The sequence below is a fragment of the Caretta caretta genome, chromosome 24 (genome assembly GCF_965140235.1).
Source record: "Caretta caretta isolate rCarCar2 chromosome 24, rCarCar1.hap1, whole genome shotgun sequence".
In the NCBI taxonomy this organism is placed as follows: Eukaryota; Metazoa; Chordata; order Testudines; family Cheloniidae; genus Caretta; species Caretta caretta.
Genome location: NC_134229.1, coordinates 14,083,017 through 14,108,101, shown reverse-complemented (window position 1 = coordinate 14,108,101; position 25,085 = coordinate 14,083,017). Strand labels below are relative to the sequence as shown.

At 46.9% G+C, this 25,085-nt stretch overlaps 1 protein-coding gene across 1 annotated transcript in view; it reads left to right on the top strand.

Moving 5' to 3' along the window:
- The window catches only part of LOC142070054 (IgGFc-binding protein-like), a 58,171-nt gene that overhangs the window by 17,324 nt on the left and 15,762 nt on the right, over nucleotides 1-25,085 (top strand). Inside the window, exons 10-13 of the mRNA XM_075123026.1 lie at nucleotides 714-1,290; nucleotides 19,214-19,542; nucleotides 20,728-21,382; nucleotides 22,470-22,798. Of these exons, the coding sequence (XP_074979127.1) occupies nucleotides 714-1,290; nucleotides 19,214-19,542; nucleotides 20,728-21,382; nucleotides 22,470-22,798 (1,890 nt within the window). The remainder of the gene's footprint in view (nucleotides 1-713; nucleotides 1,291-19,213; nucleotides 19,543-20,727; nucleotides 21,383-22,469; nucleotides 22,799-25,085) is intronic.

Sequence of the window (25,085 nt, the reverse complement as noted above, 5' to 3'; positions counted from 1 at the left end):
TGTGCCTTTTCTACTTATAACAAACAGATTTTTTTGTCATGTATCAGTGGGTAGCTGTGTTAGTCTGTATCCACAAAAGCAATTAGGAGTGTAGTGTCTCTCACACAAATGGAATCCTAGATACAGGCGACATAAGCTGAAAATATCATATGGGCAATATAAGTACATAAATTACAGGGCAGATTGGAAGAGGCCCTTGAGGTTTTTCGCCTTCCTCTGTAGCATGGGGCACGGATCACTTGCTGGAGGATTCTCTGCTCCTTGAAGTCTTTAAACTATGATTTGAGGACTTCAATAGCACAGATATAGGTGTGAGGGTTTTTTTGGTAGGAATGGTGGGTGAAATTCTGTGGCCTGCATTGTGCAGGAGGTCAGACTAGATGATCATAATGGTCCCTTCTGATCTAAATATCTATGAATCTATAAATGCAACTTGTCTTGTGTTTTAACATGGTTGTGATAGATAGATAGATAGATTAGATAGATAGATAATTATGCAGACAAATAGAAACTGGTAGATAGCATAGCTAGATAAATACTGTGTTTAATCAGGGAAAATCACATTGATTTCAGTGATTCTTTTACATGCCACTGGTTAAAGTGACAATGATTTACAGCTGAAAAGAGTGGCGAGGTGACAGTTGCAATAAGAACAAGTGAGGATGAAAGAGCAATAATACCTATCATACCTCCCCTGTCCTCTCTGTCTCTAGCTGAACAGTGTGATCACCAGTCTCCCAGTGACGCTGAAAGACGGTAAAATCAGACTGTACCAGAAAGACCTCAGCACCGTCCTGCAGACGGATTTTGGCCTCCAGATCACATATGACAAAAATTGGTATGTAGTGATCACCCTCCCCAGCAGCTATTATGGGGCCACGTGCGGCCTATGTGGAAACTTCAACCAGAATCCAGAAGACGACATGACATCATCCAATGGCACCAGAGTCTCCTCCATCGTAGGCTGGGCTGCCAGTTGGAAAGTCCAAGACCGGGATCCCATTTGCTGGGATTATTGCCAAGACAACACTTGTCCAATATGTGATGAGAACAAGAGAGATCTGTATGGGGATGACAGTCATTGTGGGGTGATCAGTAAAGCACCGGGAGGGCCCTTCAGAGAGTGTCACTCCAGGGTGAGCGCCGATGACTTCTTTGACAGCTGTGTCTATGACATGTGTCTGAATGAGGGGGACAAGAGCATTCTGTGTGAGGCGCTGGAGGCCTACGCGAATGCCTGCAGGAAGCATGGGGTCACTGTCGATGACTGGAGGACGTCGACCAGTTGTGGTGAGTCTGGAAGCTTGGTTTCTTATTGACCGTGGTAGCGGTAGTCAATCTGTTTATCTTGTTGATGAGCACGGGGATGGAAATATCCAGGATCCCTGGGGTACTGGGGTCAGCACTGACTCTTAGGGTAGAGCTCCCTCTAGCAGTCATTGGGCCAAGAGCTAACCCGCCTGGCCCTGTTAGTTAATAAGATCTAAAACAATCACCGATTCAGATGGCTAGTGTACATATACACAGCAGCTGGGAGGCATAATTCTCAGCCCAGGTGGACATTCACGCACTCACTCAGCTTGAGATAGATATCTAAAAATATCAGTGTGGATGCAATGTCACAGGTGACAGTGTAGGCTAGCTGCCTAAGTCTCCTATGTATATGTACCCTATAAGTGTGATGTATCTGGCAAGCCGACTGTGACGGGTTGGGTCACAGAGATCCCTTGGGGCTGCCACCTGATGTGCTGAGACTAGCTCTGAGCCCATTTTTCCTGCCAGCTTGGGACTTCAGTACCCTGTCTTGTTGAGCCAGACACGCTAGCCTGCTGCAAACACAGACCCAGGTCTCAAACACATCACCCAAAAGCTGCAGGCTTAGCTGAAAACAGCTTAAGACACGCTCCTGTCTCTAGCACCCAGACATCCAGTTCCCAGTGGGATCCAAACCCCAAATAAATCCGTTTTACTCTGTATAAAGCATTGCTACACAGCAACGGGGTAAACTCATAAATTGTCCGCCCTCTATAACACTGATAGAGAGAGATGCACAGCTGTTTGCTTCCCCAGGAATTAATTACTTCTCTGGGTTAATGAATAAGCAGAAGTGATTTTATTAAGCACAAAAAGTAGGATTTAAATGGTTCCAAATAATAACAGACAGAACAAAGTAAATTACCTAGCAAAATAAAACAAAAACACGCAAATCTAAGCCGAATACAGTAAGAAACTGAGTGCAGGTAAATCTCACCCTCAGAGATGTTTCAATAAGCTTCTTTCACAGACTAGACTCCTTTCTAAACTTGGCCCAATCCTTTCCCCTGGTACAGTCCTTGTTCCAGTTCAGGTGGTAGCTAAGGGATTTCTCATGACTGCAGCCTCCTTTGTTCTATTCCACCCCCTTATATACCTTTGGCACAAGGCGGAAATCTTTTGTCTATTTGGGTCCCCACCCCACCTTGTAAATGGAAAAGCACCAGGTTTAAGATGGATTCCGGTACTAGGTGACATGGTCACATGTCCTGTGAGGGTCGGTCCTGGGGCCGGTTTTGTTCAATATCTTCATAAATGATCTGGAGGATGGTGTGGATTGCACTCTCAGCAAATTTGCGGATGATACTAAACTGGGAGGAGTGGTAGATACGCTGGAGGGGAGGGATAGGATACAGAAGGACCTAGACAAATTGGAGGATTGGGCCAAAAGAAATCTGATGAGGTTCAATAAGGATAAGTGCAGGGTCCTGCACTTAGGATGGAAGAATCCAATGCACCGCTACAGACTAGGGACCAAATGGCTAGGCAGCAGTTCTGCGGAAAAGGACCTAGGGGTGACAGTGGACGAGAAGCTGGATATGAGTCAGCAGTGTGCCCTTGTTGCCAAGAAGGCCAATGGCATTTTGGGATGTATAAGTAGGGGCATAGCGAGCAGATCGAGGGACGTGATCGTTCCCCTCTATTCAACGTTGGTGAGGCCTCATCTGGAGTACTGTGTCCAGTTTTGGGCCCCACACTACAAGAAGGATGTGGATAAATTGGAGAGAGTCCAGCGAAGGGCAACAAAAATGATTAGGGGTCTAGAACACATGACTTATGAGGCGAGGCTGAGGGAGCTGGGATTGTTTAGCCTGCAGAAGAGAAGAATGAGGGAGGATTTGATAGCTGCTTTCAACTACCTGAAAGGGGGTTCCAAAGAGGATGGCTCTAGACTGTTCTCAATGGTAGCAGATGACAGAACGAGGAGTAATGGTCTCAAGTTGCAGTGGGGGAGGTTTAGATTGGATATTAGGAAAAACTTTTTCACTAAGAGGGTGGTGAAACACTGGAATGCGTTACCTAGGGAGGTGGTAGAATCTCCTTCCTTAGAGGTTTTTAAGGTCAGGCTTGACAAAGCCCTGGCTGGGATGATTTAACTGGGAATTGGTCCTGCTTCAAGCAGGGGGTTGGACTAGATGACCTTCTGGGGTCCCTTCCAACCCTGATATTCTATGATTCTATGATTCTATGACCCCCCCAAGCCTTCATTCTTCCCGGCCTGACTCACAGGAAGGCTCGCAAGTAAACAGAGCCATCTACAGTCAATTGTCCTAGTTGATGGGAGCCATCAAGATTCTAAACCACTATTAATTGTGTACACTTTACATAACTACAATAGGACCTCAGAGTTATATTCTATATTCCTAGTTTCAGATACAAGAATGATATATTCATACAAATAGGATGACCACACTCAGTAGATTATAAACTTAGTAATGATACCTTACAAGAGACCTTTTGCATGAAGCATATTCCAGTTACATTATATTCACATTCATTAGCATATTTTCATAAAATAATATGGAGTGTAACGTCACATAGACAATGGTGGAGTTCAGTGTTTCTCAGTGTCCATGGAGCATAGGGGGCTGTGGAACCTTTTTGGTGGTCTTCAGAGTGAAGCAGATATAGACAATTGTGGAGTTAAGAAGGGAGGCAGCTCCATGAGATGTTCTTCTCCGATTGAAATGCATGGGATCTGAAGGTGCTTAAGCCTCTCAGAATTTGACTCTTAGCACCTGCAGCCCTTGCTGACTTATGGACTGAAATCCTATTCCCACTGGACTCAATGGGGATTCGCCAATGAATTCAGTGCCACAGAAACAGCTAATTGAGGGTGCTCAGCATGTTGCTGGATCAGAGACTTAATCATAGAATAGAATAATAGAATATTAGGGTTGGAAGAGACCTCAGGAGGTCATCTAGTCCAATCCCCTGCTCAAAGCAGGACCAACACCAACTAAATCATCCCAGCCAAGGCTTTGTCAATCCAGGCCTTAAAAACCTCTAAGAATGGAGATTACACTGCCTCCCTAGGTAACACATTCCAGTGCTTCACCCACCTCCTAGTGAAAAAGTTTTTCCTAATATCCAACCTAAACCTCCCACACTGCAACTTGAGACCATTGCTCCTTGTTCTGTCATCTGCCACCACTGAGAACAGCATAGCTCCATCCTATTTGGAACCCCCCTTCATGTAGTTGAAGGCTGCTATCAAATCCCCTCTCACTCTTCTCTTCTGCAGACTGAGGGTATGTCTACACTATGAAATTAGGTCGAATTTATAGAAGTCAGTTTTGTAGAAAGCATTTTTGTACAGTCGATTGTGTGTGTCCCCACACAAATGCTCTAAGTGCATGTAGTCGGCGGAGTGTGTCCACAGTACTGAGGCAACCATCGACTTCCGGAGCGCTGCACTGTGGGTGGCTATCTCACAGTTCCCACAGTCTCTGCCGCCCATTTGAATTCTGGGTAGAAATCCCAGTGCCTGATGGGGCTAAAACATTGTTGCAGGTGGTTCTGGGTACATATCTTCAGGCCCCCCTTCCCTCCCTCCATCCATGAAAGCAAGGGCAGACAATAATTTTGCACCTTTTTTCTTGAGTTACTTGTGCAGACACCATACCACGGCAAGCATGGAGCCCGCTCAGCTAGTATGTCTCCTGGGTGCTGGCAGACGCGGTACTGCATTGCTACACAGCAACAGTTTATTGCCTTTTGGCAGCAGGCAGTGCAGTATGACTGGTAGCCGTCATTGACGTAGTCCAGGGTGCTCTTTTAACCGACCTCGATGAAGTCAGGGGCGCCTGGGCAAACATGGGAGTGACTCAGCCAGGTCATTTCCCTTGTTTCATCTCATGGCGATTGAGTCCTACTGGCAGTCTTTTAATCTGCAGCCAGCAGAAGACGATGTCCAGCAGTCATACTGCACCGTCTTCTGCTGAACACCCAGGAGATGATGATGCCTAGCGGTCATACTGCACAGTCTGCTGCCAGCAAGATGTATAAAGATAGATGAAGTGGATCAAAACAAGAAATAGACCAGATTTGTTTTGTATTCATTTTCTCCTCCCTCCTTCCGTGAAATCAACGGCCTGCTAAACCCAGTTTTGAATTCTATCCTTGAGGTTTTGAGTTCTATCCTTGAGGGAGCCATTCTGTTTCTCGCAAAACCACCCTCTCTGTTGATTTTAATTCCCTGTAAGCCAACCCTGTAAGCCATGTCGTCAGTCGCCCCTCCCTCCGTCAGGGCAATGGCAGACAATCGTTCCGCGCTTTTTTTCTGTGCAGATGCCATACCATGGCAACCATGGAACCTGCTCAGATCACTTTGGCAATTAGGAGCACATTAAACACCACGCGCATTATCCAGCAGTATATGCAGCACCAGAACCTGCCAAAGCGAAACCAGGTGAGTAGACGACGTCAGCACGGTGACGAGAGTGATGAGGACATGGACACAGACTTCTCTCAAAGCACGGGCCCTGGCAATGTGGGCATCATAGATTCATAGATACTAAGGTCAGAAGGGACCATTATGATCATCTAGTCCAATCTCCTGCACAACGCAGGCCACAGAATCTCACCCACCCACTCCTGCGAGAAACCTCTCATCTATGTCTGAGCTATTGAACTCCTCAAATCATGGTTTAAAGACTTCAAGGAGCAGAGAATCCTCCAGCAAGTGACAGAGGAAGGCATATTAGGTCGGAAGAATCCCATGCACTGCTACAGACTAGGGACCGAATAGCTCGGCAGCAGTTCTGCAGAAAAGGTCCTAGGGGTTACAGTGGACGAGAAGCTGGATATGAGTCAACAGTGTGCCCTTGTTGCCAAGAAGACCAATGGCATTTTGGGATGTATATGTAGGGGCATTGCCAGCAGATCGAGGGACGTGATCGTTCTCCTCTATTCGACATTGGTGAGGCCTCATCTGGAGTACTGTGTCCAGTTTTGGGCCCCACACTACAAGAAGGATGTGGAAAAATTGGGAAGAGTCCAGCAGAGGGCAACAAAAATGATTAGGGGACTGGAACACATGACTTATGAGGAGAGGCTGAGGGAACTGGGTTTATTTAGTCTGCAGAAGAGAAGAATGATGGGGGATTTGATAGCTGCTTTCAACTACCTGAAAGGTGGTTCCAAAGGGGATGGCACTAGACTGTTCTCATTGGTAGCTGATGACAGAACAAGGAGTAATGGTCTCAAGTTGCAGTGGGGGAGGTATAGGTTGGCTATTAGGAAAAACTTTTTCACTAGGAGGGTGGTGAAACACTGGAATGCATTACCTAGAGAGGTGGTGGAATCTCCTTCCTTAGAAGTTTTTAAGGTCAGGCTTGACAAAGCCCTGGCTGGGATGATTTAGTTGGGGATTGGTCCTGCTTTGAGCAGGGGGTTGGACTAGATGACCTCCAGAGGTCCCTTCTAACTCTGATATTCTATGATTCTGTGATTCTGTGATTCTAAGGCGAAAAACTTCTAGGACCTCTTCCAATCTGCCCTGGAGGAAAATTCGTTCCCGACCCCAAATATGGCAATCAGCTAAACCCTGAGCATGGTGCTAATGGGCAGGTTCATGCGGTGGAACGCTGATTCTGGGCTCGGGAAACAAGCACAGACTGGTGGGACCGCATAGGTAGCTGATGACAGAACAAGGAGTAATGGTCAATTCCCAGTGGTTGCGAAACTTTTGCATGCGTAAGGGCACTTTCATGGAACTTTGTGACTTGCTTTCTCCTGCCCTGAGGCACAAGAATACCAAGATGAGAGCAGCCCTCACAGTTGAGAAGTGAGTGGCAATAGCTCTGTGGAAGCTTGCAATGCCAGACAGCTACCGGTCAGCTGGGAATCAATTTGGAGTGGGCAAATCTACTGTGGGGGCTGCTGTGATGCAAGTAGCCAACGCAATCAAAGATCTGCTGATATCAAGGGTAGTGACCCTAGGAAATGTGCAGGTCATAGTGGATGGCTTTGCTGCAATGGGATTCCCTAACTATGGTGGGGCGATAGACGGAACCCATATCCCTATCTTGGCACCAGAGCATCAAGCCGTCGAGTACATAAACCGCAAGGAATACTTTTCAATAGTGCTGCAAGCACTGGTGGATCACAAGGGACATTTCACCAACATCAACGTGGGATGGCTGGGAAAGGTACATGACGCTTGCATCTTCAGGAACTCTTGTCTGTTTCAAAAGCTGCAGGAAGGGACTTTATTCCCAGACCAGAAAATAACCATTGGGGATGTTGAAATGCCTATAGTTATCCTTGGGGACCCAGCCTACCCCTTAATGCCATGGCTCATGAAGCCGTACACAGGCAGCCTGGACAGTAGTCAGGAGCTGTTCAACTACAGGATGAGCAAGTGCAGAATGGTGATAGAATGTGCATTTGGATGTTTAAAGGGTCGCTGGCGCAGTTCACTGACTCGGTTAGACCTCAGCGAAACCAATATTCCCACTGTTATTACTGCTTGCTGTGCACTACACAATATCTGTGAGAGTAAGGGGGAGACATTTATGGCAGGGTGGGAGGTTGAGGCAAATCGCCTGGCCGCTGGTTACACACAGCCAGACACCAGGGCATTAGAAGACCACAGGAGGGCACGGTGCGCATCAGAGAAGCTTTGAAAACCAGTTTCATGACTGTCCAGGCTACGGTGTGAAAGTTCTGTTTGTTTCTCCTTGATGAAATCCCCCGCCCCTTGGTTCACTCTACTTCCCTGTAAGCCAACCACCCTCCCCTCCTCCCTTCAATCACTGCTTGCAGAAGCAATAAAGTCATTGTTGCTTCACATTCATGCATTCTTTATTAATTCATCACACAGATAGGGGGTTAGCTACCAAGGTAGCCCAGGAGGGGTGGTGGAGGAGAGAAGCACCAGAAGGGGTGGTGGAGGAGGGAAGGACAAGGTCATACAGCACTTTAAAAGTTTAAAACTTTAAAACTTATTGAATGCTAGCCTTCTGTTGCTTGGGCAAGCCTCTGGGGTGGAGTGGCTGGGTGGCCAGAGGCCCCCCCACTGCATTCTTGGGCATCTGGGTGAGGAGGCTACGGAACTTAGGAAGGAGGGTGGTTGGTTACACAGGGGCTGTAGTGGCAGTCTGTGCTCCAGTTGCCTTTCCTGCAGCTCAACCATATGCTGGAGCATATTAGATTGATCCTCCAGGAGCCTCAAGCATTGAATCCTGCCTCCTCTCATCACGCTGCCGCCACCTTTCAGCTTCAGCCCTCTCTTCAGCCCGCCACTTACTCTCTTCAGCCCGCCACCTCTCCTCCCAGTCATTTTGTGCTTTCCTGCACTCTGACATTGTCTGCCTCCATGCATTCATCTGTGCTCTGTCAGTGTGGGAGGACAGCATAAGCTCAGAGAACATTTCATCACGAGTGCGTTTTTTTCGCCTTCTAATCTTCGCTAGCCTCTGGGAAGGACAAGATCCTGTGATCCTTGAAAAACTTGCAGCTGGTGGAGAAAAAAAAAGGGACAGTGGTATTTAAAAAGACACATTTTATAGAACAATGGGTACACTCTTTCACGGTAAACATTGCTGTTAACATTACGTACATAGCACATGTGCTTTCATTCCAAGGTCGCATTTTGCCTCCCCCCACCGCGTGGCTATCCCCTCATCCCTCCCCCCTCCCCGTGGCTAACAGCAGGGAACATTTCTGTTCAGCTACAGGCAAACAGCCCAGCAGAAACGGGCACCTCTGAATCTCCCCTTAAGAAAAGCACCCTATTTCAACCAGGTGACCATGTATGATATCACTCTCCTGAGGATAACACAGAGAGATAAAGAACGGATGATGTTTGAATGCCAGCAAACATACACTGCAATGCTTTGTCCTACAATGATTCCCGAGTACGTGCTACTGGCCTGGAGTGGTAAAGTGTTCTACCATGGTGGACGGAATAAGGCTGCCCTACTCAGAAACCTTTTGCAAAGGCTTTGGGAGTACATCCAGGAGAGCTGCGAATGCCAGAGCAAATTAATCATTAAACATGCTTGCTTTTAAACCATGTATAGTATTTTAAAAGGTACACTCACCGGAGGTCCCTTCTCTGCCTGGCGGGTCCAGGAGGCAGCCTTGGGTGGGTTCGGGGGGTACTGGCTCCAGGTCCAGGGTGAGAAACAGTTCCTGGCTCTTGGGAAAAGCGGTTTCTCCGCTTGCTTGCTGTGAGCTATCTACAACTTCATCATCATCATCTTCCTCATCCCCAAAACCTGCTTCCGTGTTGCCTCCATCTCCATTGAAGGAGTGAAATAACACGGCTGGGGTAGTGATGGCTGAACCCCCTAAAATGGCATGCAGCTCATCGTAGAAGCGGCATGTTTGGGGCTCTGACCCGGAGCGGCCGTTTGCCTCTCTGGTTTTCTGCTAGACTTGCCTCAGCTCCTTAAGTTTCACGCGGCACTGCTTTGGGTTCCTGTTATGGCCTCTGTCCTTCATGCCCTGGGAGATTTTGACAAATGTTTTGGCATTTCGAAAACTGGAACGGAGTTCTGATAGCACAGATTCCTCTCCCCATACAGCGATCAGATCCCGTACCTCCTGTTCGGTCCATGCTGGAGCTCTTTTGTGATTCTGGGACTCCATCATGGTCACCTCTGCTGATGAGCTCTGCACTCACCTGCAGCTTGCCACGCTGGCCAAACAGGAAATTGAAATTCCAAAAGTTCGCTGGCCTTTTCCTGTCTACCTGGCCAGTGCATCTGAATTGAGAGTGCTGTCCAGAGATGTCACAATGGAGCACTCTGGGATAGCTCCCAGAGGCCAATACCGTCTAATTGTGTCCACAGTACCCCAAATTCGACCCGGCAAGGCCGATTTCAGCACTAATCCCCTTGTCAGGGGTGGAGTAAGGAAATCGATTTTAAGAGCCCTTTAAGTCGAAAAAAAGGGCTTCATCGTGTGGAAGGGTGCCCGGTTAAATCGATTTAATGCTGCTAAATTCGACCTCAACTCCTAGTGTAGACCAAGGCTAAATTACGCCAGTTCCCTCAGCCTCTCCTCATAAGTCATGTGCCCCAACCCCCTGATCATTTTCATTGCCTTCCACTGGATTCTCTCCAATTTGTCCACATCCTTTCTGTAGTGAGGGGCCCAAAACTGGACGCAATACTTGAGATGTGGCATCACCAGTGCCAAAAAGAGGGTACATATGCACTTAAGCATATGAATAACTTTAAGATTTGAGTAGCCTCATTGATTTCAATGGAACTACTCACATGGCCAAGTTCTTTGGTGGACTGGGATTATAATTTGCAGCAAGCCAAGTTCTGTTGACTATCATGGACTTGCCGTCTGCTCAGCATGCAATGGGCGGCTAAGCTGGTTCTGCGTGAAGGTTGTGCTCATGACCAGTCTGGCTCTCCCATGCTATCATCATTTTTATTAATTGGGCTGGGTTTGCTCTGTGGATGAGGGGAAAGCAGTGGACATGTTATTCCTTGACTTTAGCAAAGCTTTTGACACGGTCTCCCACAGTATTCTTGCCAGCAAGTTAAAAAGAAGTATGGACTGGATGAATGGACTATAAGGTGGATAGAAAGCTGGCTAGATCATCGGGCTCAACAGGTAGTGATCAATGGCTCCATGTCTAGTTGGCAGATGGTATCAAGTGGAGTGCCCCAAGGGTCGGTCCTCGGGCCGGTCTTGTTCATATCTTCATTAATGATCTGGAAGATGGCATGGATTGCACCCTCAGCAAGTTTGCAGATGACACTCAACTGGGAGGAGTGGTAGATATGCTGTAGAGTAGGGATAGGATTCAGAGGGACTTAGAAAAATTAGAGGATTGGGCCAAAAGAAATCTGAGGAGGTTCAACAAGGACCAGTACAGAGTCCTGCGCTTAGGACGGAAGAATCCCATGCACCGCTACAGACTAGAGACCGAATGGCTAGGCAGCAGTTCTACAGAAAAGGACGTAGGGGTTACAGTGGACGAGAAGCTGGATATGAGTCAACAGTGTACCCTTGTTGCCAAGAAGGCTAACAGCATTTTGGGCTGTATAAGTAGGAGCATTGCCAGCAGATTGAGGGATGTGATCATTCCCCTCTATTCAGCATTGGGGAGGGATAGCTCAGTGCGGCGGGAGGGATAGCTCAGTGATTTGAGCACTGGCCTGCTAAACCCAGGGTTATGAGTTCAATCCTTGAGGGGGCCATTTAGGGATCTGAGGCAAAAATTGGGGATTGGTCCTGCTTTGAGCAGGGGGTTGGACTAGATGACCTCCTGAGGTCCCTTCCAACCCTGATATTCTATGATTCATCTGGAGTACTGCATCCAGTTTTGGGCCCCATACTACAAGAAGGATGTGGAAAAAATCCAGCGGAGGGCAACAAAAATGTTTAGGGGACTGGAGCACATGACTTATGCGGAGAGGCTGAGGAAACTTGGATTATTTAGTCTGCAGAAGAGAAGAATGAGGAGGGGATTTGATAGCTGCTTTCAGCTACCTGAAAGGGGGTTCCAAAGAGGATGGCTCTAGACTGTTCTCAGTGGTAGCAGATGACAGAACAAGGAGTAATGGTCTCAAGTTGCACTGGGGGAGGTTTAGGTTGGCTATTAGGAAAAACTTTTTCACTAGGAGGGTGGTGAAGCACTGGAATGCGTTACCTAGGGAGGTGGTGGAATCTCCTTCTCTAGAAGTTTTTAAGGTCAGGCTTAACAAAGCCCTGGCTGGGATGATTTAGTTGGGGATTGGTCCTGCTTTGAGGAAGGGGTTGGACTAGAGATCTCCTGAGGTCCCTTCCAACCCTCATATTCTATGATTCTATGTCCCATACCTGCCCTCATGAGGTGTGAACTGCCCCTCTGTTCCTAAGAGTTTTACCTGGGTTTGTTTTAAGTCATGAGACACATTTTCAGCCTCAAAACTATATACATGAAATTACAACCTATAACATTACTATAACAACAATTTTCAGTGCATCATGAGCCTTCCGAAGAGACCCGACATGACAAACTATGCATTGGATATCACACAGTCATATTATAAGGATGAACATGAGGGTGTGGGGTGTTTCCCCGAGATACATACCTGCCCCCTTAGTTTACTGCAAGAGGGTTAGTCACTGGCTATCTCAAAGGCAGTTTGTGTTACAGTTCCCTTGGCATCCAGCCATTAAGGCCATGAGGCAGTGTGCCTCAGTTTTCCCATCACCCAGCAAACCAGGTTTTTATGGTTTCTCCGCTGTGATAAGCTTTAAGTCTGTTTGCAGGTATTAATTGAAAAGTAGCATTATCATAAGGTTTAACATCCATGTCAAAATTCTTATCCCGGAAACTTAACATTAATACCAAAATTGTTATCACAGATGTACAATTACAAGTATCTTTATGATACCACGCCCTCTGTTCAAATATTCTAGTTTGAGGTTAGTTTGTTCATTATCCCGGGTGTCGTTTGACTCTCTCCCAAATAATCAGTAACTGGCTTTTCTTTCCCTTCAGTGTTCCACTCTGTGTGGGCTCTTAATTTAATCATGTTTCTGGAATTTTAGTGCCTCTGGGTCTGGCAGATTAGGTGTCCAGGGGGATCCTGCACATTGACTGGCCCTTTGAGGAGCGGTCTCCCAACCCCAGGACTGTACATATGCAGAAAATCCAGCTCCCCTTTTGGAGTTACCCTGTGTTTCCCCCTCCCAGCACCGAGTCCTTCCCTGCCCCCTAGAGGTCTGTGATCTGTGCTCCCTGGGCTAGGTGTGTTTACCCTTCGATCAGATTTTCCTTTTCCCAGCAGCTTTCCCATAACTGCTCTCTGTGTCTCACCAGCCTGGGGGAAAACACGCCACTCTCTGCCAGTTGGGTCATTTGTGTTCTCACAAACTGCCACCTGGCAATTTCCTGGTCTCAACAATTCTGCTGTCACAGGCGTTGGAGCTGCATCTTGATGTAAAGAGACACAGTTACTTTCCAAAAACGTATCAGAAATAGCATCCTGAAAAACTGGGACCTGGATTGGGGTACCCTCTGCCACCCCTTTCTCTGTCTCTGAGAAGTTAGCTGTGTGACTGCTCCCCTCCAGGTCAGTTACACAGTCCCTTCTCAAACTCTGGGTCACAGGCTGAGTGTCTGGGTGCACAGATGCTGACCCAGCCATCCTCCTAGTGTCCCAGGCATCCTGCCCCAAGTGACTAGTGAGGAGACACTCCTGTACCCCCACTATTCCTTCCCCAGTTTCCTCCTCTGGGCCCCAGCCTAAGACACATTTCTCTGTGCTCCCTCGGAAGGGTTCTATCCCTTGTTCATCTGCAAAACTCTGCCAGCTAATAACTGGGACAGTTTCCTTAATCACTGACAACACCTCTCCTGCCCTGCACCTGAGGGCATGTTGCCTTTCTGCTGGAAAGGAGCTAGTCTCAGCCCCTCCCATACTTGGAAGCACACTGCTTCCCTGTGTTACAGAGTCACAGGAATCCTCACCCACCTCAGTGGTTTCTGAGGAGGTGGTGTAATCTCCATTCTTAGAGGTTTTTAAGGCCCGGCTTGACAAAGCCCTGGCTGGGATGATTTAGATGGTGTTGGTCCTGCTTTGAGCAGGGGATTGAACTAGATGACCTCCTGAGGTCTCTTCCAACCCTAATAGTCTATGATTCTATGATTCTCTGGGCTCTCCTCTGGGAAACATTTCTCTATGCTCCCTAGAGCCAGGTTTATCTCTGGTTCTGCTGGCAGCTAACAACCTGGACAATTCTCTCCCTGTCAGTCATTACACCCCCATCCCTTCCTGATGTGGTGTTGCCTCCAGCTGCAGTGCAGGAGTTGGTCTCAACCACCCTCCCACCTGGAAGCACACTGCTTCCCCCAGCTGCAGAAGAATCAAGGAGACTCTCTCCCATTCTCTCAGCTGTTCCTGAGACCTTACCCTTTCCCTCAGGGGTCCCAGCATAAAACTCCTTCCTGCTGCATGCAAGTACTTTAATCTGAGCTACATGGAAAAAATCATTACCAAGGAGCAGGTCAACTAGGAGGTGTTCTATTACCCCCACAGTCAAAACACTTTCCTAACCTCGCCAAATCACATGGATTTTAGCTAGTGGTACGAGAAATCTGCTTTTGCCCACCCCCACAATCTTTGCCATTTGGCCAGGCAACATACTGGCTTTGGGACCACACTCTGTTTAACCAGAGAGATCTGGGCGCCTGTATTCCTCTGTCCCAAGTATTCCCCGCCATCAGTTTGGACAGCCTTAACAAGCTCCATATCTGATTCTGCAGAGGCTAATCTCACAAAACCAACATAATAGGTTTCCATTGCTTGGGGGTTTCTGTGCTGAGGACAGCAGAACGAACACGAGCTATTGGTTGCCTGCTTCCTCATAGCACAGGGCATTTATTCCTCAGGTGATCAGTGGAATTACACTGATAGCACCTTTTGGGCTCTTCTGCTTTTACAGGAGATTTGGGATGAGGGTAAGCAGTAGAGGGATGTTTTGGGTAAGAGAATGTTTAGGCTCCCAGCCCCCTTCTCTCTTCACAGAGGCAAAATGGGATCCTCCCTCCCCACAAGCTTTAAACCCCTCTTTCTGGGGCCTGCCCTCAATAGATGCCGGAGTCTGCTCAAAGGCATCAGCTAAAAGAGCCATCTCATCCACAGACTTGACATCTTTGTCCCACAGACACTGCTTCACATCAGCCTGACATATGCTTAGGAAATGCTCTTGAGCAACAAGATCCAACATTCCCTCAAAACTTGCCACCTCCTTACCCCTCACCCATTTTCACAAAAAATCTTTCATTTTATTTACATACTCCCCATTACTCATACCAATATCCCTTTTAAGATTCCTAAATTTCACTCTATATGTTTCAGGGGTAATCTGAAAACTTCGCAAAACAGTATCTTTAAATTTACAATAGTCTAAAGCGTTTTCAATAGGCATTCCATTGAAAACATTTTGAGCTTTACCAGTTAATTTCGCAGTCAGGGAAGGAACTCTCTTATCACCAGGGATTTCATGTATTACACACAACCTTTCAAAGGTAGTCAGATATTCAGCAATATCATTGTCCTCACTGTATGCAGGACATAAGTGTTCCCACTTGTGGATTTTTGGAGTGATGGGAGCCGTTGGGGTCGGGGGCTTTGGTTCTGCTTCTCTAGCAAGTCCAGCTGGTGTTTTCTCTCTCTCTCTTTTTTTCTTCTCTCTCTCTTTCTTTTTCTTTTATCTACAGTTGTTTCAGTTGCAATAATCTCTGGTGCTCCCTCTCCTTTTCTGCAACCTGCAGCCTAAAAAGATCCAACTTCTCAATCGCTTCACTGCTTTCACTCATTTTCCTCCTTTTTGGTTTCGACTTCCCTTTCCTGAAATAAGCAAACAGAAAATAACGAAACTGTGAGCTCCTCCTGAGTGTTCTTAGCCACTGCACTTAAGACTCACTTAAAATCACAAATACCAGTGCTTCAAGTGTGAACTTCACTTGGGGTAACAAACCACACATACACCCTGCTCTGCTGTGCCACTGTGAGGTTCCCCTGGTGTTATCTGGACCAGTGATCTGCTAGATCACTCCAATCTTGGACTCTGGGAGCCAGCCTCACCCTGCTCTGCTGTGAGAACCCCCACTCCTGGGCTGTTCACGCACAGCTGCTGGCATGTAAGCTGCTCCTTGGATTGTGCAACCGAATGACACTAGCCAATATCTCCGGTCCCAGACACAACCCTAGGAACCTCCGTCTTGCAGTGCCCAGTTATGCCCACCGGACACCGCAAGCTAAAATGAGTTTATCAATTTAACAAAGAAATTGATATGTACCAGGCTTGTTATCCCAATGGGATTCTCTGACATGCTTCAAACCAAATGCACTGCTTCAGGTAGAATAAACAAACAAATTTATTAACTACAAAAGATAGATTTTAAGTGATTATAAGTCAAAGCATAACCAGTCAGATTTGATCAAATGAAATAAAAGCAAAATGCATTCTAAGCTGATCTTAACACTTTTCAGTGCCCTTACAAACTTAGATGCTTAGTTGCACTTCAGCCTGGCTCTGCCCTTTGATCCGCACTTCAGTTGTTTGGTGGTGATGCCTGTAGATGGAGGTGGAAGAGAAAGGAAGAGCATGGCAAACATCTCTCCCTTTTATCATGTTCTTTCTTCCCTCTTGGCTTTGCCCTGCCCCCCTTCAGGGTCAGGTGAGCATTACCTCATCATAGTCTCTGATTGACCAAGGGAAGGGGGATGACTTACTCGAGAGTCCAACAGATCTTTTGTTGTTGCCTAGGCCAGTGTCCTTTGTCCCTGTGAGGCTGGGCTGGGTTTGTCCCATACATGCTCTGATGAGGTGTGAACTGCCCCTTTGTTCCTGGAGAGTTTTGCCTGGGCATGTTTTAAGCCATGAGGACACATTTTCAGCCTCATAACTATATACATGAAATTACAACCTATAACGTTACTATAACAACAATGCTAAAAGAAAAGGAGGACTTGTGGCACCTTAGAGGCTAACAAATTTATTTGAGCATAAGCTTTCGTGAGCTACAGCTCCCTTCATTGGAGGCATTCAGTGGAAAATACAGTGGGGAGATTTATATACATAGAGAACATGAAACAATGGGTGTTACCATACACACTGTAACCAGAGTGATCACTTAAGGTGAGCTATTACCAGCAGGCGAGCGGGGTGGGGGGGAAACTTTTGTAGTGATAATCAAGGTGGGCCATTTCCAGCAGTTGACAAGAACATCTGAGGAACGGTGGGGGGTGGAATAAACATGGGGAAATAGTTTTACTTTGTGTAATGACCCATCCACTCCCAGTCTCTATTCAAGCCTAAGTTAATTGTATCCAGTTTGCAAATTAATTCCAATTCAGCAGTCTCTCATTGGAGTCTGTTTTTGAAGTTTTTTTGTTGAAGAATTGCAACTTTTAGGTCTGTAATCAAGTGACCAAAGAGATTGAAGTGTTCTCCAACTGGTTTTTGAATGTTATAATTCTTGACATCTGATTTGTGTCCATTTATTCTTTTGCGTAGAGACTGTCCAGTTTGACCAATGTATATGGCAGAGGGGCATTGCTGGCACATGATGGCATATATCACATTGGTAGATGTGCAGGTGAACGAGCCTCTGATCGTGTAGATGATGTGATTAGGCCCTGTGATGGTGTCTCCTGAATAGATATGTGGACACAGCTGGCAATGGGCTTTGTTGCAAGGATAGGTTCCTGGGTTACTGGTTCTGTTGTGTGGTGTGTGGTTGCTGGTGAGTATTTGCTTCAGGTTGGGGGGTGTGTGTAAGCAAGGACTGGCCTGTCTCCCAAGATCTGTGAGAGTGATGGGTCGTCCATCAGGATAGGTTGTTGCTCCTCGATGATGCGTTGGAGAGGTTTTAGTTGGGGGCTGAAGGTGATGGCTAGTGGCGTTCTGTTATTTTCTTTGTTGGGCCTGTCCTGTAGTAGGTGACTTCTGGGTACTCTTCTGGCTCTGTCAATCTGTTTCTTCACTTCAGCAGGTGGGTATTGTAGTTGTAAGAATACTTGATAGAGCTCTTGTAGGTGTTTGTCTCTGTCTGAGGGGTTGGAGCAAATGTGGTTGTATCGTAGAGCTTGGCTGTAGACAATGGATCGTGTGGTGTGGTCTGGATGAAAGCTGGAGGCATGTAGGTAGGAATAGTGGTCAGTAGGTTTCCGGTATAGGGTGGTGTTTATGTGACCATCGCTTATTAGCACCGTAGTGTCCAGGAAGTGGATCTCTTGTGTGGACTGGTCCAGGCTGAGGTTGATGGTGGGATGGAAATTGTTGAAATCATGGTGAAATTCCTCAAGGGCTTCTTTTCCATGGGTCCAGATGATGAAGATGTGATCAGTGTAGCGCAAGTGGAGTAGGGGCATTAGGGGACGAAAGCTGAGGAAGCATTGTTCTAAGTCAGCCATAAAAATGTTGGCATACTGTGGGGCAGAAGGAGAGGCCCCGAGATAGAACAGATTCTTCTGCTGGGGTAAGAGTATAGTTGGATAGATTAACAATATTGCTGGGTGGGTTAAGGGATCACTCTCATTACAGTGTGTATGGTAACACCCATTGTTTCATGTTCTCTATGTACATAAATCTCCCCACTGTATTTTCTACTGAATGCATCCAATGAAGTGAGCTGTAGCTCACGAAAGCTTATGCTCAAATAAATTTGTTAGTTTCTAAGGTGCCACAAGTACCCCTTTTCTTTTTGCGAATACAGTCTAACACGGCTGCTACTCTGAAACCTAACAATACTCAGTGCATCATGAGCCTTCCGAAGACACCCAACATGACAAACTTTGCCTTGGATACCACACAATCATATTATAAGGATGAACATGGGGGGTGCAGAGTGTTCCCCCGAGATACTGAGTGTCACGGTTGTGTTGAGAAATTTTGGAAGGTGGTGAAAGAGGAGTGTGTGCTGTGATGAGGAGCTGTGTGTTTGGGGTTATCATATATTGGCTGTGTTGTCATGTTGGTGGTTGTGTTAATTTGTATCAGGGGGACAGGGCTGAAGAATTTTGTGTTGAATTGTGCGGGTGATAAATGAGGGTGTATGTCTGGGGGATCAAGCTTGGGGACTTTGTGTTGATTTGTTTGGGCATGTGGACTGCGTTGGAAAGTTTGTGTTAAGTTGCATGAGTGGTGAATCAATCTTTAAAGAACTGTGGAGCAGTCTCCCTTATATCGCTGACTCATTACAACCAATGAAATTGTTGAATACAAACTAGGGATAGCGTAAGGGTGGTGGTTGGTTGAGATACATCTAAATCACAATGCGCTAGGACTTTTGGCATGGCATAGCTACATGCCTTACTGCTTTATTATATATAGATTAGTATTATTATTTATACTACTGTAGCACTTAGGAGCCTAGATACTGGACTTGAGTTCCCTGCCATGTTGATATGACCAAGAGTTTTTCTTTCAGATCCCTGCAAAGCTCTGAAATGCCGGACCAAAGAGACATGCCAGACTGAGGATGGCCACACAGCATGTATTCCTGACTACATGGGAACCTGCTTGGGCTCAGGGGACATGCACTACCAAACTTTTGATGGTCTGAAGTTTGACTTCCAGGGCACCTGCACCTACACCCTGGCCAAATACTGTGGGAGCGACGCCACCCTGGAGCCTTTCACCATTGATGAGAAGAATGACAACAGGGGCAGCCAGGCCATCTCCTTTCTGCGGGTGACCAGCATCTACATCTATGGGTACAACATCTCCATCTACAAGAGGGAAGTTGGCAAAGTCCAGGTGAGTCTCCCAGCTCAGGGCTCTGGCACTTTTCGACTTACAAGGCACAGTACTTTTGTGTAGTGTCTCACACAAACAGAATCCCAGACAGATGCCGTCAGCTGAATATGTCATGTGGGCAATACAAGTACATAAATACGTCTGATCTGTATGATCTGTATGTTTGAAAAACTTATGATAGATAGATAGCAAAAACAAGACTTTGTGGCTAGATCTGAGGTGGGCAAACTATGGCCCGTGGGCCACATCTGGCCCACGGGACCGTCCTGCCCGGCCCTTGAGCTCCCGGCTGGGGAGACTAGTCCCTGCCCCTCCACCTCTGTTCCCCCTCCCCTGCAGTTATGCCGCCGTGCAGGCAGCGGGGCTGTGAGGTTCTGCCTCCCTGAGCAGCATGGTAAGGGGGCAGTGGTGGCACGTGCTTGTGCAGCAGTGGGGGGGTTGTGTAGGAGGTCCCGGGGGGCAGTCAGGGGACAGGGAGCAATTGGATGGAGTGGAGGTTCTGGGCCAGTCAGGGGTCGGGGAACAGGGGGGGTTGGATAGGGCGTGGGAGTCCCAGGGGGCCTGTCGGGGGGGGGTGGATGGGGCGGGGGGGCAGTCAGGGGACAGGGAGATGGGGGGGTTGGATTGGGGATGGGATCCTGGGGGGGCGGTTTGCGGCAAGAGGTCCTGGGAGGGGGCTGTCAGGGGAGAAGGAGCGGGGGGGTTGGATGGGTCAGGGGTTCTGAGGGGGGCAGTCAGGGGCAGGAAGTGGGCAAATAGGGGGCAGGGTCCAGGCTGTTTGGGAGGCACAGCCTTCCCTACCCGGCCCTCCATACAGTTTCACACCCCGATGTGGCCCTCGGGCCAAAAAGTTTGACCACCCTAGGGATAGATGGATAGATATTTCAGATAGGTAGAATCTATATAGAGATATAGGGAATTCTGGAAACAGATACCTTAGGTAGATAGTGAAGCTAGATAAATACTGTGTTTATTCCGGGACTTTGGATTGATTTCAGTTGTTCTTCTTGAGTTAGGAATGGGTAAACAGTGATTTAGGATTTGACCAATATTTTACTTGCTGCTGGTTAGAGTGACAATGAATAACAGCCAAAATGAATGGTGAGGCTACATTTGGAGTAAGAGCAAGTGAGGATGAAAGAAGAATAATGCCCATCGTGTTCCTCCTCTCCTGTCTGTCACTAGCTAAATGGTGTGATCACCAGTCTCCCGGTGATGCTGAAAGATGGTAAAATCAGATTGTACCAGAAAGGCCTCAGCACCGTTATGCAGACGGACATTGGTCTCCGGGTGGGGTACAACAAGAACTGGCATCTGGAAATCACCCTCCCCAGCAGCTATTATGGTGCCATGTGCGGTCTTTGTGGGAACTTCAACCAGAACCCAGAAGATGACATGATGTCCTCCAATGGCATCAAAGTCTCCTCCATCGTGGGCTGGGCTGCCAGTTGGAAAGTCCAAGACCGGGACCCCTTTTGCTGGGATTATTGCCAAGAGACTTGCCCAATGTGTGATGAGAACAAGAGAGATCTGTATGGGGATGACAGTCATTGTGGGGTGATCAGTAAAGCACCGGGAGGGCCCTTCAGAGAGTGCCACTCCAGGGTGAGCCCCGACGACGTATTTGACAACTGTATTTATGACGTGTGTCTGAATGAGGGGAACAAGACCATTCTGTGTGAGGCGCTGGAGGGCTACGCAGACTCCTGCAGGGACCATGGAGTCACTGTCTATGACTGGAGGACTCCATCCAGCTGTGATGAATTTGGAGATTGGAATTCTGTCAAAACAAGTGGCAATGGGACTAATTCGACAGTTTACCCTGTTGATGGAGGGGATGGTGAGTGACCTGAGCATGGGGATGGGAATATCCAGGTTCCTGGGGCATTGGGATGTGCATTGAGTCTTAGGGTAGAGCTCCCCCTATTCTGAAGAATTTCCTGTGTTTGGTTAGGTGTACCCTAGTAGTCTCCCCTTGAAGAACTCGCAAGCCTGAAAGAATGGCAGACACAGGTAGCTTATCTGCAATTTGGCTATCAGTGCAATGTATCTAGCAAGCAGGCAATGGTGTCGTTCAGTGTCTATGGGCCATAGGAGTCTGTGGAACATTTCTAGTTGTCTTCAGAGTGAAACAGCATAAGAACAAAGCAGTGGGCAATCCAGGAGTTAGGAAGGGAGATCCAGGAGATGAACTTTTTCTCCCATTGAAATACGTGGGCGTCAAAGGTGATTAAAACTCTCAGAATTTAGCCCCTAACATGTGTGGCTCTCACTGACAGGCCCACCGACAGCAATTCTGGGACCCAGGGCAGCTGCGCTGCTGGGTACATTCTTCCAGCACAGCCAGACTTCCACATGCCCGCCTGGCTGCCTTTGCTGCCACCGGTACCACCCCTCTCGAGCCTAGGAGCCCTGCGGCCCACCTGGACGATTCAAAAGAACCTGGGACTCCTGGCTGCTACCATGGCAGTGATGATGGCCGGTGGCTCCCGGGCGATTTTAAATTGCCTGGACCCTAGGCAATATCCCCTTCCCCCCCATGCTGTCAGTGGGCCTGCTCACTGATGTATGGACTGAAATGCCACTCCCAAAGGAGTCAGTGGGAATTAGCCAATCACTTCAGTGCCACAGCAATGGGTTATTGAGGATGTGCTGGATCAGAATCAGGGGCATTTAAGAACATGCATAACTTTAAATGTGTGAGTAACTTCATTGATTTCAATGGAACTGCTCATATGGTTGCATGTTTAGCTGGACTGGAACCAGAGCTTGCAGCAAGCCAAGTTCTGTTAAGTATCCTCAGCACACCTTGGGTGGTTCAGCTGGTTCTGCATGAATGCTGTGCTCATGGCAGATCTTGCTCCCCGGCCTAGACGTTTGACTTGAGTCCCCCACTCTGTTGATGTGACTGGGCTTTCTCCTTTCAGAAACCTGCAAATCCCTGAAATGCCGGACCAAGGAGTTATGCAAGACAGAGGATGGCCACGCGACATGTGTTCCCAACTACGTGGGAACTTGCTGGGGCTGGGGGGACCCACATTATCACACCTTTGATGGCCTGAAGTTTGACTTCCAGGGCACCTGCACCTACACCATTGCCAAGTACTGTGGCCATGACCCCTCCCTGGAGCCCTTTACCATTGATGAGAAGAATGATAACAGGGGGAGCCAGGCCATCTCCTTTCTACGTGTGACCAACATCTATGTCTATGGGTACAACATCTCCATCTACAAGAGGGAAGTTGGCAAAGTCCGGGTAAGTCTCCGATTTCAGGACTGCACCTTTTGGACTTATAACACACAGTGATTTGGCATAGTGTCTATCCCGCACAAATGGTATCCTAGAATCAGGGGATGTGAGAGAGAAGGACACAGGCAAATGGGAAGAAATGTGTTTTCAGGTGACGTTTCTAACCTTGACAAGCTGGGGCTGTTGTTTCAGGTGTTAGAAGATGCATGGGAGAAGGCTCTCCCTCCTATAGAAGGGACAGAGAAAGAAAGGAGTGTTCAATAGGTAGATACTGGAGGTGAAATCATGACTCCATTGAAATCAATGGAGGTGGCATAGATCACACGTCTCAGTAGAGGACTGAATTCTACATTTAGTTATGGTGCATGTGTCACAGTGTAAATTCAGGACTATATGCTCCCCAATATGCACAGCAGAATGGCCTGTCAGAAGTTTGCACAGAGATCAAAGGGAGAATATAGTCTCCACACCTGGAATACTGTGTGCAGTTCAGAATGCCCCATCTCAAAGAGTTATATTAGAATTGGAAAAGGTACAGAGAAGGGCAACAAAAATTATTAGAAGTATGGAACAGCTTCCAAATGAGGAGCGATTAAAAAGACTGGGACTTTTCATCTTGGAAAAGAGACGACTAAGGGGCGATATGATGAAGGTCTATAAAATCATGACTGGTAGGGAGAAAGTGAATAAGGAAATGTTATTTATTCCTTCACATAACACAAGTACCAGAGGTCACTCAATGAAATTAATAGGCAGCAGGTTTAAAACAAACAAAAGGAAATACTTCTTCACACAGCGCACAGTCAACCTGTAGAACTAATTGCCAGAGGATGTTGTGATGGCCAAAAGTATAATGGGGTTCAAAAAAGAGATAGAAAAATTCCTGGAGTATAGGTCCATCAATGACTATTAGCCAAGATGATCAGGAATGCAACCCCATGCTCTGGGTATCCCTAGCCTCTGACTACCAGAAACTGGGAGTGGACAATGGGATGGATCGCTCAATGATTGCCCTTTTCTTTTCATTCACTCTGAAGCACCTGGCATTGGCCACTGTGGGAAGACAGGATATCTGGCTAGATGGATCATTGCTCTGACTGAGTATGTCTGGTCTGTTCTTAACCAGAGCTGGACAAAATTTTTCATCCAAAACATTTGTTTGGAGAAAAATGCAGATTCTGTGCACTGAAACCTTTCATGAATTTGCATCTGTTTCGACGACTTATTTTGGCTGAGAAAAAGAAATCTAAAAAAACTGAAAGGTTTTGTTTCAACATTTTGAAATAAAATGTTTCAATTTTTTAATTTGAAATGACGTTTTGTTTCAAAGCTTCCTTTAATTTTATTTTTTTTTCAAATTTCAAATGTTTTAAAGAATGCTTGAAATTGGACTGAAACTGTTTCACCTGAAACAATTTTCTTTCCACTTTTCACCAAAAAAATTGATTTTTTTTCAGTTCCACTGAAACAATTTTTTCCCAATTTTTTTATAATTACTAATCTATTATTTGCACATCTCTAGAAGGAACTAAATTTTTATTTATGTATTTATTATTCATTTCCTTCTTGTTCCGTTCATTGTACAGTGAGAAAGTCTGCGCTATTTGAGGCTCAGATATATTTCTGCCCTTTTTTCCTCTATTTTCAGCATTTTCCTTTTTCTGATTCTCTTTTCCTGACCTGTCTGTGTGAATATCCTTCATCCTTTTCTTTGTATCTCATTCCCTGTAGCAACCCCTAATTCTCTACACAAGATGCTTCGGCCCCAGTCCTTGCCCAGTCCTTCTGCCTTTAATAATAACATCTTCTGCCAAGATGCTTCTGCCCCAGTCCTCTGCCTTTAAAATGACCAGGGTGTGATGGGACGCTTATCCCACACATAGAATCATAGAACCATAGAGTTAGAAGGGACCTCAAGGGTCATCTAGTCTAACCCCCTGCCATGATGCAGGATTTGTTGTGTCTAAACCATCCAAGACAGAGGAAAACTTCCTATGAAGATGCTTCCACAACCTTTGCAAGATAGTCTGTTACATTGTCCTGCACTTCTTTTGGTTAGGGAGTTCTTTCTGATTTAAATTAAATCTGCTCTGCTGTAGTTTGAACCCATTGCCTCTTGTCCTGCCCTCTATGGCAAGAACAACTTTTCTCCATCTTTTTTATGGCAGCTTTTCAAGTATTTGAAGACCGCTATGATATCCCCCCTTATCTCCTCTTTTGCAAACTAAACATACCCAGTTCCTTCAGTCTTTGCTCATATGTAAGGCTGCGAATCATTCACGGAGGTCATGGA